The 17,293-nt window shown below is 39.2% G+C and overlaps 3 protein-coding genes across 6 annotated transcripts; 2 read left to right on the top strand and 1 right to left on the bottom strand.

The window, feature by feature from the left end:
- Nucleotides 1–237: 237 nt before the first annotated feature.
- Nucleotides 238–2,656, bottom strand: LOC116203494 (putative RING-H2 finger protein ATL21B). Of its 3 annotated transcripts, none has more exons than XM_031535240.1 (3): nucleotides 2,486–2,656; nucleotides 1,643–2,383; nucleotides 238–876 (listed from the first exon to the last, which is right to left on the bottom strand). In XM_031535240.1, the coding sequence occupies exons 1-3, from the start codon at nucleotides 2,520–2,522 to the stop codon at nucleotides 395–397; spliced, it is 1,260 nt and encodes a 419-aa protein (XP_031391100.1). In that variant the 5' UTR covers nucleotides 2,523–2,656; the 3' UTR covers nucleotides 238–394. The 3 variants fall into 3 exon arrangements, with proteins under 3 accessions (XP_031391100.1, XP_031391101.1, XP_031391102.1); XM_031535241.1 differs by having other exon boundaries at nucleotides 1,655–2,383; nucleotides 2,486–2,651; XM_031535242.1 differs by lacking the exon at nucleotides 2,486–2,656 and having other exon boundaries at nucleotides 1,643–2,475.
- Nucleotides 2,657–10,083: 7,427 nt separating this feature from the next.
- On the top strand, nucleotides 10,084–13,963 carry LOC116205414 (putative E3 ubiquitin-protein ligase UBR7). Of its 2 annotated transcripts, none has more exons than XM_031538025.1 (6): nucleotides 10,084–10,238; nucleotides 10,435–10,591; nucleotides 10,974–11,132; nucleotides 11,959–12,219; nucleotides 12,667–13,335; nucleotides 13,417–13,963. In XM_031538025.1, the coding sequence occupies exons 2-6, from the start codon at nucleotides 10,502–10,504 to the stop codon at nucleotides 13,501–13,503; spliced, it is 1,266 nt and encodes a 421-aa protein (XP_031393885.1). In that variant the 5' UTR covers nucleotides 10,084–10,238; nucleotides 10,435–10,501; the 3' UTR covers nucleotides 13,504–13,963. The 2 variants fall into 2 exon arrangements, with proteins under 2 accessions (XP_031393885.1, XP_031393884.1); XM_031538024.1 differs by having other exon boundaries at nucleotides 10,118–10,359.
- A 1,172-nt stretch (nucleotides 13,964–15,135) lies between these two features.
- LOC116206060 lies at nucleotides 15,136–17,236 on the top strand. Its single transcript, XM_031538800.1, has 3 exons — nucleotides 15,136–15,320; nucleotides 16,000–16,151; nucleotides 17,015–17,236. Exons 1-3 carry the CDS (start codon nucleotides 15,251–15,253, stop codon nucleotides 17,030–17,032), a joined length of 240 nt encoding a protein of 79 aa, XP_031394660.1. The 5' UTR covers nucleotides 15,136–15,250; the 3' UTR covers nucleotides 17,033–17,236.
- The last annotated feature ends 57 nt before the right edge of the window (nucleotides 17,237–17,293 follow it).

Raw genomic sequence — 17,293 nt, 5'->3', positions numbered from 1 at the left:
TTGATGAGCAAAGGCTCAAGCTTTATATGCGAACAGAGGGTGAAATTGCCAAATGAGAGATTGAAAAGCGCGGGAAATATGATGAGTTTTTTTTATCCATTCAAATTGTTAGATGGTCCGACATGATCATACGAAGATCATACGGCCATTTGTAATTTCTTGAAATAGCCCGAAGTGCATGAAAAGTGTGTTGCATCATTAACTTAAGGTACACAGTGTAGTTCATAGACTAAAATATAAAAATAAGTGTCTCGTGAATATTTTTTATAATCGAAAAAATATATATGATGAAATTTATCCGAAAGATTACATATAATGAAACATAATCCTTCCTCAACCAGCTCAACCAAAATACTCAGTATATACAAATCATATGTATGATTAATCCGCCTAATTAAACCATCAACCGCGAGGATGATGATGTCGATGTAGAAGTAGATTCAGAAGGTGTCATCGCAGCAGATGCACAGGGTGAATTTCGACAAAGCGGGCAGGTCGAGTTCATTTTGAGCCATTGGTCGATGCAGTCGGCATGGAAGTAGTGGCTGCACTCCGGAATAGTCCTCAGTGTCTCCTTGGACCGATACTCGCTCAGGCATATCGGGCATGTGTTATCATTGGGCTTGGGTAGCCGCCGGCTCTCTCCAAGAAGAGTCTTTGGGTACGACTCTATTGTCGGCCCATCCAAACCCCGAGTGGAATGGAGCTCTAGCGGTCGAGCCACTGGGGCAGAGTGGTCTGGATAATCTGCACGCTGGTGCCATCGGGCATAGGCACTAACTCTGCCTCCAATGTAGCACGCAAACCCGATGAGACACAGTAATCCCGGTATGCCCACGCCTATGATGATGCCATACTTGGCGCTTCTTGGAAGACCTGCAGGGAATCAATGAATATTATCATCTTCATAACTCGACATGGCGGGTAAACATCATATCATATGTATCGAGCCAATCATATTACGCGCAACGAGCATGATCAATGCTATACCAACACGACCCGGGGTGACCAAGGGCCATGAATCTCGTATCCTGAACTTGATTCGATCGATATATGCACATGCCGAACTGCCGGTTAACATGTTAGCTTAATAATTCAGTCTGAATTATAAAGTATATTCCGAGCCGCCGATTTTGAAGATTTTGACTATATAAGATAAGTTCATACACCTGATGATGATTCCACTTGACTTGACAGAGGCATCTGAAACCAAACATATCTGAGTCATCGACCGCGCAATGTATCCCACAGGAATCGGAGACTTTCGTACGATTTCCGACAAAATCTTTCTCATTCTTTATCTTTAACGTGGTCCTTTTGAATTTTAAGGGAGGGTTGACTCTGACGATGCTTGTTCACTTTTCCCATGTGGTCTGATTTATTTTTAGTCCCCTTTGTCAAATTCCTCCTATAGCACCATCATTTCAAGCGAAAAGCCGAAAGCAATATTGAACCCGAACGTTCATGTCGAAAGAGAAATGCGATACCAGAAATAAGATTTCTACTAAGCATGTATAGACAGTTGCCCGTCCTGACTTTATGAAAAAGAATGGTTCTTGGCTTTCTGGGATGGGATGCTGCATAGAAATTGAATTATATATGTGTCGACTGGTTAAGGTGATGTATACGAGTCATGTCATACCTATTAAATTACCTTGGCTCTTGATATTGGTGCATCCGATCTCCAAGTTAGATCCGCTCTTCCGCCCGCAAACACCTCCACGAGCCAGGCAGGACTTGCAGTTGGGCGTGTCCCACTTCAGAAGAACACCCTCGCCAAGATCCGAACCAGACTCCAGTGGGACCGGAACCATGACTGTCCCCAGTTCCTCGCACCCCCCCATGTAGGACCAGTTATGAATCCTGCTGGTCAGGGCATACACAACCGTGTAGTTCTGCCCCTCTCGGCAAGGCACTGGTCTCACCGGCGGAGAAATGGCGCCATTTGGCAAGGAGGAGCAATTGAGAAAGGTGAAGCTCCGGGGAGCATGGGCTTCCCTTAACGGGGAGCCGGAGAGGCTGAAGTTGAGGAGCCGTCCGGGGAGGCAGCCATAGGGGTCGTTCAGCCAGACCGTCTGGGCCTTGTAGTCGATGTGCTGGACAGAGAAGTCGCCAGAGCCAGGGAGGTTGAGGAGTGTCTGGCTTTGGTTGTTGCAAGAGAGTCCAAAAGCGGGGAAGCCGCACCGTGGTCCTTGGCCGAGGCGGCTGGTCATCAGGCGGAAGGGGAAGTGCACCGGCTGGGAGTCGACGGAGCAGGACAAAGGCGGGCACGTTATGACGCTCGATTCGATACGAGGAAGTTCAAGGAGGAAGCATATTGAGAGGAGGAGGAAGAGATGATAGTAATGAGAATCCATGTGTGTTATTGTGGAGGATGGAAGTTCTGCAGTGGAAGGAAGATTTCTGAGACTGGGGAGCGGTCAGTCCTCCGATGAAATTAGTGCAATTAAATTAATTGAAGTTTGTCTAATATGAAAACTCTGACCTTTTCGTAGAAAATTAATAAATCGGCATAGCCACATAAGTCCATGGAGCACTCGAGCTCATATTGGGGCTTGGCTGCTCCACCGGCCAACCACCTCCAACTAAAATAGAAACTCATACAAAACTTACGTTAAATATTGCAAAGGAGTGATAGAAATCATATAATCATGTTGACATCAATGCGAGACACATTACGATGAAGATTATTTCAATTAGAACTCGCAAATATATCGGTATGGTTTCATGGGATTGAGCAGGTATAGCTCGATGTGGACTGATCTTGACATGAATTGATCGTTTACCTCGTCAAATTTGGAATTGATCTTGACATGAATTGATCGTTTACCGCGTCAAATTTGGAATTGCCAAATCATATCATATATGTGCTTGCAACAAGGACAGGCTATTTTATATGTGTCTCAAACTGAAGATGGCCGGCTGTATTTGTCGGCAGGTGCGAGTCGCGAGTGGATACTATACTACTGTGAACCCCCTACATAGTAAAGTCAATGCAGAATTATAACTCCAGACTGAGGCATTGTTGGACTAACAATAAGACATACCGTACCGACATACGTTGGTTCCAGTGATTAAGTCCCTATTTCGCTTAATTTAGAGTGCGTTTGATTTTAGAGTTAAGTATAGTTGAATTTTGATTTTAATTGAATTGTAATGATTGTGTCGTTGAATTATAAGAAAAAGTGTGAAAAAAGTAATGAATAATTGAAAAAATTTAGTATTAAAAATTAAATCGAATTTTTAAAAAATTTTAAAAAAGTGAAAAAATAATAATTGTGTTGTTGATATTTGTTGTGTAGTGGATAAAGTTAAAATTATAGTTAAAATTTTAAAAATCACTCCTAAAACCAAACGAGCTCTAATTCTCGATCTCGAATTTTGTAAATAAAAAAATTATGATCAAAAGAATTTCATTCTTTAATGGACCGACCGGTTCAAATTTAATTTAGTTAGGAATCAATTAGTTCTTTGGATATTAGATAATTTAGCCCCCCACAAAAGAAAAAAGAGAGACACTGTCTTGAACATTAGATAAGTCATAATATTTTTCTGGATGCATATCTTGGCTAAACCATCCATAAAATGCTTGTACACGTGGATTTATGAGATATTTATGTGTCCGAGAAAAATAAATTCCTCATCAATTGATTTTTTTTTTTAGGATATAATGAAAAATATTCGCATTTTGTCCGACTAATTCCCCGAGTCCGAACAATAATAAATCTGAAAATCAAAATGCTTTACAAATAAGATGGTTTGATTGATTCTAGTTGACTTGGAAGAAATTCCGAAGTATGGGTTGTACTCTCGATCGAAGTACTTTTGAGTCTACTACCCTCCCAAAGTCATGAAGAAGCTTCCTTCTCATTCGGCACTCCAAAGAATTCAGTAATAAGAAAAAGTCGTACCGTTTAACGTTGCCATTACGAAAACTTGGTATAGTCAAGCTTCGAATTTTTCCCTTTTATATCTTTTCGTTTAGATATCAAAATCAGAACCTGAAACTAGCTGGCAACTTGAATTTCACGCCAAACTATATTCATTTCTAATAACTTATTTGGTTTGCAAATATGATTTTAAAATCATAATTTTAACATAATTTAACCAACAACAAAATAAAATAATTCATACAAAATCAAAGAGTGGACCCCATTTATACCACTATTTTTCAATAACAAAATAAAATAACTCATATAAAGTCAAAAGGTATGCTCCATTTATACTACTATTTTTTAAAAATTAAAATCTGATTTTAAAATTCTATTTTGAAACCAAACGCAGCATAAAGTTCCTTCCGAAGAAGTAATATCGTGACAGGCAGAGCGTACAACGGAAAAAACAAAAGAGCAATAACAATTACAGCATGATTTGAGAAAGATTTCAAATCAGGCGCATATCGTGTAGAAATAATCATACAATGAGGATATTTACGCAGCTATTGGATTTTGATGGCTTGTTTAATTTCAAAGTAGGATTTTAAAATATTACTTTAACTTAATTCTATCAACAATAAAATAAAATAATTTATACAAAGTTAAAAGATGGACTTCATTTATACAATTCTTTTTCCATAACAAAACAAAATAACTCATACAAAGTTAAAGTGTGAGCTCCATTTATACTACTCCTTTTAAAAATTAAAATCTAATTTTAAAATTTTACTTTGAAATCAAACGCAGCATGAAATTATGCAAATGTGAGATAGTCTCTCTTTATTTGGAAAATTCATGGACTTTTCAATTTCTTTGGAGGATTACATACAGATTCCCAATTTATTTAACTTTAGATTCACTTCTCTCTTTTTTTTCAGTGAGATTATGGAGTATTCGCAATCAATTAAGATTAATTGGACAAAAAAATAAAGAAAAAAAGATTAATCCCAATTTGGCATCGATTTGGTCCCAGGAACGAGGAAGATCCACCAATTTTATTTCACATGATTAAGAAAAATTTATTGGCATGTGTTATGCAGTAGGGCCCGGTCTCCATGCTTTGCCCGATCAATATTCACCACTCACTAGAGCCCTAAAGACAAGTGCCAGTGCCATGACGAGCTCCAACCTTGAATGTTGATTCTTACCATTGCTAGGAGGTCGGCATGGACTAAGATATAAGACAGAAACATAATTCTAGAAACTAAGGGAGTTGTTCTTGCAATTGATCGAAAATTCTCCGAGAAAGGACCGACGTTACCGATTGATATAAGGACTAAAGCATTACATACAAGCATAAAGATGAACAGCCGAAATGCAAGAAGAATGTTGTACATGCTTTCCCATCACTAGAACTTAGAAGAGAAGATTACAAAGATCGGCAATTACAATGTAACCGAGCAATCATTCGATTAAAATCGATTTATTATCAAGAAACTCGTAGTTCCTAAAGTTAGGAAATTGTTGTTGTATTAAGTATACAAAAAAGAAAAAAGAAAAAAAAAGGACAACGGTTAAATTTTTTCTAAAATTTTAACCTCCAAAAGATTTTCCAATAAAACTAATCTAAAATTAAAATTAATTTTCTGGCAATAGAACTACCCCTAATCATCTAGCCAATTAATTTATCTCGCGTTTTCCTTAAGCATGATTAGATTTTTTTCCTAATAAACACAGGGAAATGTCAATCGAAAAATTAACACAACAACAATGAGTCATGATACATACTAAAGTGACTTCAATCAATAGTAGGTGGTAGTGGCAGTTGACGTTTGAGTAAATTATTTACCCTCATCGGGACATAAATGGAAATGAAAATGATATGGCGACTTCTGAGGATGCTTGATGTATTATTGGATAGGTTATTCATCTATTATCGCGTTTCACTAATTATGGTGTAATGATGGACATCTATCTATCATTAAGACCCGAATGACGTGCTAGCCAGAAACAGGGGGATATATTACTTGTGGTTGATCTAAATTTCTTCGAGAAAGGGACCAGAGAAAACATAGTCGTTTATGGAAATTACACATTAGATGTAGGAAAGTTTATATGGAGAATCCGATTCAAATTAGGAAGTTTCTTGACTTGCAAGATATTAAGGAAATCTAATTAACTTGATTCGGATTAGGAAATCTACAGTCCGTTGCATTGTTCGTTGGTCGTCGATTAGGAAAGTGCTAATTTAGGAGATCGATCTGATTCGGATTAGGAAATTTGCTGGTGATGCTGACAGAACAGGCAGTTCCTTCCTCTGTTCATTGCCTATCATTGGATATCAACTTAATGTTCAACTGATCAATCTATGTAACAACAATTGTGATACTACAAAAAAAAAAAAAAGGAATGAAAACTAAACCAAGTTCAGGAAATTGAAAAATCATTTAACGAATTGCCCGTAATAAATGAATCGATAAATCTCTATTTTAAATGCAAGTGAATGTCAATCGAACACCATCATTCATGTTACAAACCAAAGTCATAAGAATTAGTTACGATCGTATAGAATCAATTGACTCGAAAGAGATTCATACATTTCGTCATTCGACCCAAAATTAAACATGCAAAAGAATCACCATAAGAAATGTACGTAATTTTTGTAATTATATAAGTTAAGCAGAAATTTCCAACTTGCAGCTCAATAAACACACTTTATGCATGCCGTCCACAACCTTTAGGAAAATCTCGAATCACATCGAACCGACGTCGCAATAATCATGCACCAAGATCCTTGGAAACGGCCTCATCACCATCGTCCAATGCTGTACTCATCATCACTACAAATACTCTGATCAGCCTCGATGGAGTTGTCTGCTTGATCCAGAATCTCTCGATGATCCACTGTCTTAGAAAAACCAGCCGAGCGTGTGCAGCTTTTGTTACTCCCGCTCGAGGGCTTGAAGCTGTTATTCGTTGGGCAATTATCCTCTGCACGTGGTCCGCAACCTTTAGGAAAATCTCGAATCACATCGAACCGACGTTGCAAGAAGCACGCACCAAGATCTTTGGAAGCTCCCCCATCACCATCGTCCTCGTCATATTCTTCAATGCTGTACTCAACATCGCTACATATCGTCTGATCAACCTCGATGGAGTTGTCTGTTTGATCCAGAATCTCTTGATGATCCACCGTCTTGGAAAGGCCATCCGACAGTTTGCGGCTCTTGATGCTCCCGATCGAGGGCTCAAGTGTGTGGTCCGTTGGGCAATTATCCTTTGCACACTCGTTCCAGTTCATCCCCTGGCAATTGTCAGTGGTCTCGCAGCTCGGAGGGTTCAAGAACGTCGTCCCTGCAGGGTTGGTATAAAGCACAGGATGTTCTTTCTCGAACACAACCGCTAATGGTTGTACATCTAAAACAAAGCAGAGGACCCCATCGATATAAGCGATATCATAGATATCCTGACACCAATCGACGCCTTGCTCGACACGGCAACGCTTGGAGTAGGGCTCGGGCAAAAACCTAGTGAGTGGACGTTTAGAAGTGAAACATTTGTTGTTGCTCTTGCTCTCCATTGATCGTATTTCTGCGAGTGGGAAGGATACACACGGGAGAGAGAGAGCTTGTCCACATATATAGAAAAATAAGACGACAAAGATTTCCTATTTTGTTAAAGCGCAAAAAAAAAGAATAAGAAGAAGAAGAAGAAGAAGAAGAAGAAGAAAGATTTCGTATCTTGAAAAAGGCTTATGGTTAAGAAAACTTCTTGAATAATAATCTCAGATAAAATCTTGAATTAGAAATAGCCGTTTCTTCTTAATATTACTTACCATAATCGAATTTCGGCGTGTCCGTATATGGATTTTACTTTGGGTTGCTGGGATCCTTCTCCCTGCGGCCTGTTAACAAAATTTTCTTTTTTCGGTGTGCACCATAATATTCGAAAACCTAATTATACTTCGACTAATCCAATTTAACGGGATCGATCCACTAAAGAGTAAAATTTTTCTAGTGTGGATTTTCTCTAGACTCTAGTAATAAAAAAAATTTGTTTAATTTTATGCTACCCTTTCGGTTTGTAGGTTAATTCGATATACTGATTATTTTTAACTCCCTCAGTCGGGCTATGTGGATTTACTTCAACTGGGAAATTAGAGGCCTTGAGAGGTCAAATTCCCCTTTAGATATTAGATAACAACTAAAAAAAAAAATTTGAATTCCCTATTTTGTTTTTATATAAATACGGTAAAGTACGTGATCCTATCAGACTACTAGCTAGGAGAAGGTGGTTCCACCAACAAATGTGATGGTTTAGTTGTTATAAATTTACTTTTATATCATTTGGTAACTCAAAGGTCCTTATTTGAATCTTCTTTATATATTTGTGTCAAAACATTTATTAAAAGTGTACTCTTCGCTTCGGCTTGAAAGACACCGACTTCTATGAACTATACTAGATTTTTTGTGATACTACGCCGATGAGGCTAGCGCATGAGCAAGTCTGATATGTTTAAGTTGTTGAACACAAGAGTTCGAATTTTGCATAGTGGCTGACGGTAAAATTGTCATCATTGCTGCCCATCATTCTTCCACATATAGGAATTCAATTAAATCGTCGAAACAGAGGTAATTCTACTTTGTGACTGATCTGTATTTCTCCGATAAGGGAACAACATCAACGATCAATATAAGAACTGAGCATTACATAAAGCATAAAAAACAATCAAAGTCGAAATTATATTTATGAGAAGAGATTACAAAACCCAAGTATACGATCAGCAATTAAACTCTTGGAAACAAAACAGGAAACTGTGCCAACCAATCATTCTATAAAAATCGAGTCATCAAAAACTTGTATTCGCTCAAGATATTAACGCCGACAAAGGTCTGGATCAAGCTACAACTCGATCAACTGAAACCTACGTTCAATCACTTTTTAACACTGAATCTTGAGGACCAAACGTAGCTTTTTTTTAAAAAAAAATAATTTAATTTCCCTTAATTATATATAATAAATAAATATATTATATTCCCCATCTCTTTGTCAAACAAATCTTTTATCGCGTTTGGTTTATTGAAATGAAATTTGGGGGAATAGAATTGAAAAGACGTGGGAATTTGAATTATGAGAATTGAGATTTTAATTCAAAAACTTGTTCTTTTACACTTTGGAATTGGGTACGAATAAAATAATAAAATAATATTATTTATATTTCCTTACCCAGTTGTCGCCACTATTGTCACCGCCACCACCGTCGTCACTGATCCGCTGCCCATCGACCTTGGCTGTTGGACCTCTGATCGACCTCTTCGGGCCAGTCTCAGCATGACAATGCCAGATTTGGCCTCGCTGTGGCCATCTCTCACCGGCACAGTGAGCTGTAGGCTCGCGAAGCTCACGGAAACCTGCGAGCTGCGATAGCTCTGTGAGGGTCGTCAAGACTCGGAGACCCTTGCCGTGGGCCCTAACAACCTCGAGGCTGAGGCTGAGGCTAGGAAGGCTCACGAGCCTAGGGCGAGCCTTACGAGTCGTCGGGCTGGCTCTGCCAGTGGAGGCTCGCGAAGCGAGGGTTTCATGAACCCAAGGGCGGTTCAAGCAATATTACATGAGAAAATTAATTAAATCTATACTTTAAAAAAAATGATGATAAAAATTTGAAGGAATGCACATATTACGAAACAACTTCATATTAAGTCCATATAAATTATTAACTATCTTACTAAGACGGAGGTAATTAACTAAATTTTTTTTATCTTCATCTATATAATGATTAAATCAAAACCCTCTCATTATGAAAACACACTCCCATGGTATCTTATCAAACTCTCGGATCTTGTACGTATTTTCTTCCAAGTTTTCAGGATATTTTTTTATCATTTTTAAACCCATAAATGTTCATAAATTCAACTTAGAGAAGATCGACCAAAAACGCCTGCGCAACACGCGAGGCTATGTGACTAGTTCTTTATAAGATCATCAACCTATTTTATCCAAAAAATGAAAAAAGAGAGAGAGAGAGAGAGATCACCAACCCCGAGGGCCAGAAAAGCCGTCTGGAGTCTCTGGGAGTTATGGGCCTGGGCTCAAAGGCCCAAAATACAAGCCCAATTCTTCCCAGGACCATTTTCTCTTGGCATAATTAAAAAATAAAAAATAAATAAATTTGCTGGGCCTCTGGGGGGAGAAAAAGAATGTATGATGGCGGGAAAAGGAATTGTCATTACAGTCCCCACCTTCCCGTACATATCACGGAGAGAGAGAGACTGTCCTAATAAATTCCCTCCCCTCACGCTCTGCTACTTCCCCGTTTCTTCATCACTCTCCCTATCCCTCCTCACTCTCTTCGTCGCTTTCAAGGTTTTGATCCATGTCTTCTGTGCTCTCTCCATTAGCTTCGCTTCTCCATTTCCTTGGATAACTTCTCTCGCGAAACCTTTTCTCTCCTTGCTGTGTGGAATCTAGGGTTTCCTGTTGTTAGGTACCGTTTCTTGGCCTTCTCTTTGATTTCTGACGAGTGTTCTGATTTTAAGTGGCTGAAAATTTTGAAAACCAGGTACGGGCCGCGGGGATTTGACTGAGGCGAGTCTGCAGCTGCTCCGGTGGGCTGACGGGCAGTGATAATGGCGGAAGTGGACGGTGGGTTCGAGGATGAAGCTGAGCCGACCATCTCGATACAGGAGTACCTCAAGGATGTCGAGGAGCAAGAACTGGTGAGACTCTGTTCTTCTGTACGAGTTCCCGTTCTGTTTTTTGGGGTTGAAATTGATTTTAGGGATTGTAGTTTGTCAGTGTGGTGGAGTTTGTTTGGTTGCGATCTCGCAGAAGCCACCATGCATGTAGAGATAATAGATTCATGCTCTGGGACTTGACGGAAAATTGGGAATTAGTCAAAGACGGATTTTTGTGTGTGTCATTTTATAGAATATCATAGACACTGCAGCTGTAACCGTAGCTTCAGTCCTTACCGTGAGTAGCATAAGGATGAGATGTTACAGTTATCGCAACTTAAAATTTTGAATGCTCGTGTTTTTTGTTTTTCCATTGTGTGAATGCCGTCTAGTGATTGATAATATATGATGCTTGATTTTAAAGGAAGCGGATTTGGTTTTGGGCGGCGACGATGGGAAGGAGTGTACCTTTTCGAAAGGTTATTTAAAGAGGCAGGCGATATTCTCCTGCTTGACCTGCACCCCTGATGGGAATGCTGGAGTTTGCACAGCTTGCAGCTTGTCATGCCACGATGGTCATGAGGTAACTGTTTTTCCTGATATTCTCCTTTGGGATTCAAGTCTTTTAACAACTTCCCCCCAGTGGGCTTAGATATGTGACTCATTAATATTTTCTTTTAGGTTTCTATTTTTCAGTGATTCCATTCTCATTATGAGAATGATGCCATTAATATTTATGTACACAATATTACAACTTAAATTTTTTCATCAGTGACATTAATGCATTTCTTTCTCCCTTCACCATCTTATGATCCTTTGAGTCAATGGAGATTTTGTAATCAAATTCTATTTGTTTAAGAAACTTGAATTTATTACGTTCATTTGTATATGGGCTTTATTGGCAAACGCTTAATGTTTATAATGTAGCGGTTAAGGCTGAAAATATATATTTTACATTTACTTGTGCGTTTGAGTGGACTATGGTAACGTGGTCAATGTTTCTAGACATTCAGGCTCAAATTTTTCGTTTTCTTCCTCATAGTTTTCCCGCTGCCTTCTAGCGTTTAATAATTGGAATTTCATGGACTATTATGTTGGCTTTGGCTATCATGTTATCCTAACTAATGGTAACTAAGCTGCAAGCAAGTAAATGGAGCATGTGCTTGAAAGGAATTATATGTCCGAGATTGCAAATGAAAGTGGCTTTTGATTGAGACAACTTCTAGCAATTGGTGTGATTTCTATGAGGTTTTGAAAGTGGAGCTCTTCATTTGTTTTATCACTCGCGCAATACGCAGAAGTGGCATTTTAAAAGACTTCCTTTTTCCTTTTCTTATTTGTCATTTTAGCAACATATCATATCATATTTGCTTCGCTATGATCTCAGTTTCTTGTTGCTAATTGACCAGATCGTGGAGCTCTGGACCAAAAGAAACTTTAGGTGTGATTGTGGAAACTCAAAGTTTGGGGAGTTCTTCTGCAAGCTCTTCCCGAATAAAGATACTGAAAATGTTCAGAATTCATATAATCACAATTTTAAGGGTTTGTACTGTACTTGCGGTCGCCCATATCCTGATCCAGATCTTGAAGATCAAGTAGAGATGATACAATGCTGCCTATGTGAAGACTGGTTCCACGAGGAGCATCTTGGTCTCGATCCATCTGATGAGGTGGGTACCTCTGTCGGTTCGTATGTAATTTATATCCATTTTAGGCCTCTGCAGAAATTGACTTCCATATCTTAGCTCATTCCTAGTGAAACATTTGGATTTCCACGTACTTTTTGGATTATGGATTGCTTATGTTACATAAATATATATGGATTGAAGTATTTCCACATAAATCCCTGTCTTCTCTCGAGCCTCTCTTCACGGAAAAATATATATATATATATGTATGTATGTATGTATGTAACTGCTTTTTCCTTACTTTAATCTTTCATTTTGTGGTGCCATAGCGAAGACTAATTTTATGGGAAAATGAACTGAGTACAAATTGGATACCTGATCAATCAAATATGAATTATGATCTTTTCTCGAAATGAGCTTATTTGTCTATTCCATTTAACTCATATTTACTCACTGTGAGCCACACTCATTTTCCTCTGATACTTCCAGATCCCGCGGGATGAGGAAGGAGAACCTCTATACGAGGATTTCATATGCCAGACATGTGCAGCATCTTGCTCATTCTTAAACCGGTATCCTCCTACAATACTCTCTAGTAAGAAGCAAGGTGGTTCCACACCAAGCAAAAACAAAGGCATTATGGAAGAAATGCCTCTTGCTGATGGATCAGACAAAACTGTGAATGGGGGCCTTGCGAATAACTTCCATAAAATGGATAATGTGACAGCCAGTGATAGTTCTCATCGCAGCTGTGAAGAAAATGGTATTTCTACCGGTGAAACTTCTGCCACTGGAATGGGGTTAGCTGATAATCAAAAGGAAAGTGCTGCACAGAATACCTGTGCTCTTGCAACTAATGCAGTGGATAACCCTGCAGTCAAAGACAGTGAGCCAATATTTCTCTTGAAAAATTGGAGGGATGCCCTTTGTAGGTGTGAGAAATGCATGGATATGTACAGTCATAAGGGCATCGGTTTCCTGCTTGATAAAGAGGACACCATTATGGAGTATGAAAAGGTGGCCAAGGAAAAGAGGGAAGAAAAGTTGCAGCAACAGGAGGGCGTTGAGTTAAGTTTATTGAACAACATGGGTCATGTGCAGAAGATGGAGATCTTGAATGGAATAGCAGACATGAAAGATGAAATCCGCACATTCCTGGTATGTTTGTTTCTTTTATTTATGATCCTTTGTCTCAGTTCTAGACTTCATGAATTGGTAACAGTCACCAACTTTTGGCAGGAATCGTTTGACTCATCAAAGCCAATCACATCTGCTGATGTCCACCAAGTTTTCGAGAACCTTGCTAAGAAGAGGAGGCGCGATTAGTGGTACTTCATTCCCAAAGTTCTCTCGTTTTCTCTGGCAGGCTAAATGCTGTTTTGAAGTTTAAGCCAGTTTGGTAGCTATGTACTTGTCGACTTGAGTTAGAGACATGCTCTCCTGATGTGATTAACTTTGTAACAGGTAGGATTTGTTTCCTAAGTATGACTTGTTAGATTCACGTGCTATTCCATATTTAACTGCTGGTGTGGAACCTCGTAGAGGTAGCTGTGGAGGATCAATATAAAGCTCGTTAGAGCATTCCCTTGCCATTGCAGATATAATCACTTATATATGCTCAACGACACACTACTTTTTGACCCTGAGAAAGCTCTCTTCAACATGTTATTGCAACTCATGTACTTTCATAATCACCGTTCACACTTCACATCAGATGTATAGATTTGGCGCAAATGTTAAAGCACTATGATATTTTGTATTGAATTATCTTGTATGTCGCATAATATTTCCATCTGTGCATGGTTTAGCTGGATATGGGAAGGAATGTAATTATGGATACAGAGATGAAAGAGCCTGTTTGAGAATAAAAAATGCAACAATTTTGTCTCGCTGTCAGCGGGGAAGATGTTCTGTTTTCCATGAAGCCCAACAATTCCACTTTCATAGTATTATTTTTATCTCCCTTTCCTTATCATGGCGCGCTTGTCCCTCCTGCAATGGGAAACTCTATGAAGACTTGCGGGCAATTACTGGTGAATGGAGAGAACCTGAAAGGAATGTAATGCCAGAAAGCGGCGAACAGGGAGGTGAATGGCTGTGCAATGAAGGTCATTTGTACCCGACACACTTGAGTCTGGTGAACCTTGTACATTCACATTCAAACTGGTCGGTAGTGGAAACGATCTAAGCGAGGGAGCCAGGATTTTAAGGTAACATCACTGGATTTGCAATGAGAGCAGTTCTAGCGAAGGCCGCACGAGGGTTAAGATCGTGATAAGAAAGCAGCCGTTCCTACAGTTGCTACGGCAACTAAATGGCGAAGAAGCGAGCAGTAGGAGAGGGAAAGCTGAAGGATGGAGGCCTTCTCTCAAAAGCATGAAGGAAGGCCCCGAAATAGATACGACGAATAATACTTCTTAACCAGACAGAAAGTCTCTCTTCTTGTTGGCAAGTCCACCTCTTTTATGAGGGCATAGTTCTATCGATAAGGGTAGTCGTAATTCATCCTCTGGGTTCCTAATTTCTTTTCAGTTTATGTGCGGCAGAGGCAAGAGGCATAACATATGAAATCGAATGGAAATGGCTCCCGCTTGATGTTTTTCAGTAAGACTTGATCGTATTTGCTGGCCAATATTCGCTAACCAATAACGGCTTAATAACTACTCACAACAAACAAAAATTTGCATGTCTCGAGTATTAGTCGAAGCTGTATAAGCAGTTAAGATATCTGAGTGTTCGTGGATTACTAATAATACCAATCTATAAACCCAAATTCCGAATATGAATTTTTGCATAAATGAACCAGAGAGTACAGAGCGAGGGCCATTGCGTAATTAACCGAAACTTTGTGCCTCCTTTCCCAATTTCCCGAAAGTACGATCTTGGGGCGAATTTTAGTTATGCAATAGTTTAGGTCTCATGGTGGAAAAACCTAGAAATAGAAAAAATGCCGGGAAGAAGAGAATCAAGTATCAACCCTCCCTTTCGCGACCTTTCTCTTTTCTTCTTTTGACTTCCGTCGTCGTCGTCTTCTTCATCGTCTTGAGAGAGAGGGCGAGAGAGATATAGAGAAATGGCGGGCGCTCAGCTGTTGAAGAGAATCCCACGGATCAAGTTCCCGCAGAGGCACCCCAAGCCCTCAGGTTAGCTTCGATTCCATGGTTTTCATCTACGAATCCGTGCCTTCTTCTCCGAATACCGGCGCTGAAGTGGATGCATTGCTCGTTTTGACGGCGAGAGCGCATTCTATTAGATTTACGAGTTGATTGATAGATTTTCCGATTTTGAGCTCATTCTAGAGATTGGCCAGTCTGCGCGTTGATTCCATGGTTTCCGGGAGCTTGCTTGAGATTTAAGCATTGAGCCGTGGAAGCTGCCAACGATGATCTAGACGCTTGTTTCGAGTTAGTCTATAGCTTACCGCTCACAAAACAACTCTTAAAACGTCGAAGGACGGTTTTGCTATATGGTGAAGAAGCTTCCTGTTTCACGAATATTGGATCTTTCTGAAGATTGTTTTGTGTCTCTCTTGTTTGAAAGATTCTCAAACGGTTTGATTAGATTGAAACCAAACCTGACAATGACACATATTTATTGTATCGTTATCTGTCCTCACTCATATGTCCTTTAACTTTCTTCTCAAGAATGATGGATTTTGTTTGAGAATGACTTCCCCATTGCTCCTCATAGACTCATGGTCGATGTTGATCCTATATTGAAAGCAATCAGTTAATTCTGTGAATAAGAGTTTAAAGGCCGTATCTCGTTTTCGATTTACTTCCACAGTCCTGTGAGTTTTGGGATATTGAAATTGTTCTGCAGATGGAGCATCCCAACTACCGGCATCATCTACTTCTATTGGTGTTGACCAAGGTTTCTTTATGAAGTCTACAGCATCAACATCTTTGGGAGGAAAGGCTTCTCTGCAGCCTAAAAGGATGGCTGTCTCGCAGGAAGAGATTGAAGCTATTTTGGTACGTAGAGCTCATTAATTGCTCTTCTAGGATCTTTAAGCTTTGGATATCTGGTGACCCTTTTAGTTATTGTCTCTTGCATACTAACCTCTTTACTGGGAGTACAGAATATGGAACCCATGAGTATATATTGATTGCCCTGAAACAACAATTATGGAAGTTGCGTTTTTAGAAAAATATGGTATTATCAATGACATGCAGTAAGTTTTTTACTTATTGAACGAATGGTGCATGTAATGGAAATCAACATCTGCTCTACTGCTGTCAATAAGTATGGCTAAGGCATGAACTTTCTTTGCACTTTTCTTTAGCAGAAGCTTCTATCTCTTTTGGCAAAGAAACAGTGCTCTTCTGCCCCCTCTATTTCTTTGCTAGCTTAGAAGAAAAACATATAGTGATTGCTGAGGCCTACTTCAATATCACCTCTCGATATAGGCATCCTGAGGCTTTAGGAAAGTCTTATGACTTTCATTATGAGAGCAGTCTTCAAAACTGATTATCTGGCTGATAAATTTGAATTTTCACGCATCTTGTTCTCCCCTTTCCTGATTATTAATAGAGGCATAAATTGAATAGTTCATGGCCTAGGATCATCTTTATCTAGCTGACAGTAACACGTGATGTCCATTTTCCTGGCAAGATGCTATTGATTGATTTTTTTGGGGAAAAATCTTGGATCAAGTGATTGCAAGTTTTATCCCTTCAGTTTACCATGAAAACATATGCCTTGCATAGTTTCCTGCAATTGCATTGCACTCAATGACATTGAAATAAATATTTGTCCTACACTGGTAAATTATATTTGACCTGCTGTGCCTGTGCCCGGATTTCATTAATTGATTCTCCTCTTCTTGTTTTGGCAGTTGGGTGGCAGCTTCTGATTCTTGTTGAAGAACCCAGACAAGTGATTATGGGCTTCATTCATTCTTTACTTCTCAAGATTTTATCTCGTCTTACTGTACCATTTTTTGGGGATGTTTTAGTTTGACTGACTGAATATGATTCTCATACTGGAGGATACATCATTTGCTGAGAAATACTGATTCATCGGGAGAACGAATAAACTTTTCTCAATGTTGCATCTATATATTGGGGAATATTCTTGAAGCATTCTATGATCGAGAACAGGGTAATGATCCATT

The sequence above is a fragment of the Punica granatum genome, chromosome 4, assembly GCF_007655135.1.
Source record: "Punica granatum isolate Tunisia-2019 chromosome 4, ASM765513v2, whole genome shotgun sequence".
Lineage (NCBI taxonomy): Eukaryota > Viridiplantae > Streptophyta > Magnoliopsida > Myrtales > Lythraceae > Punica > Punica granatum.
Note: the sequence above shows the minus strand (reverse complement) of the source record. Positions and strands in the feature narration are given on the sequence as shown.

Coding starts and splice junctions, on each gene's coding strand:
- LOC116203494 (XM_031535240.1), bottom strand. CDS start 2,522: ATGTGGCTATGCCGATTTATTAATTTTCTACGAAAAG. Junction 2,384..2,485: donor TATTAATTTTCTACGAAAAG/GTCAGAGTTTTC, acceptor CTTCCACTGCAG/AACTTCCATCCTCCACAATA. Junction 877..1,642: donor GAGCCAAGGTAATTTAATAG/GTATGACATGAC, acceptor GATTCCCTGCAG/GTCTTCCAAGAAGCGCCAAG.
- LOC116205414 (XM_031538025.1), top strand. CDS start 10,502: ATGGCGGAAGTGGACGGTGGGTTCGAGGATGAAGCTGAGCCGACCATC. Junction 10,592..10,973: donor ATGTCGAGGAGCAAGAACTG/GTGAGACTCTGT, acceptor TTGATTTTAAAG/GAAGCGGATTTGGTTTTGGG. Junction 12,220..12,666: donor GTCTCGATCCATCTGATGAG/GTGGGTACCTCT, acceptor TGATACTTCCAG/ATCCCGCGGGATGAGGAAGG.
- LOC116206060 (XM_031538800.1), top strand. CDS start 15,251: ATGGCGGGCGCTCAGCTGTTGAAGAGAATCCCACGGATCAAGTTCCCG. Junction 15,321..15,999: donor GAGGCACCCCAAGCCCTCAG/GTTAGCTTCGAT, acceptor ATTGTTCTGCAG/ATGGAGCATCCCAACTACCG.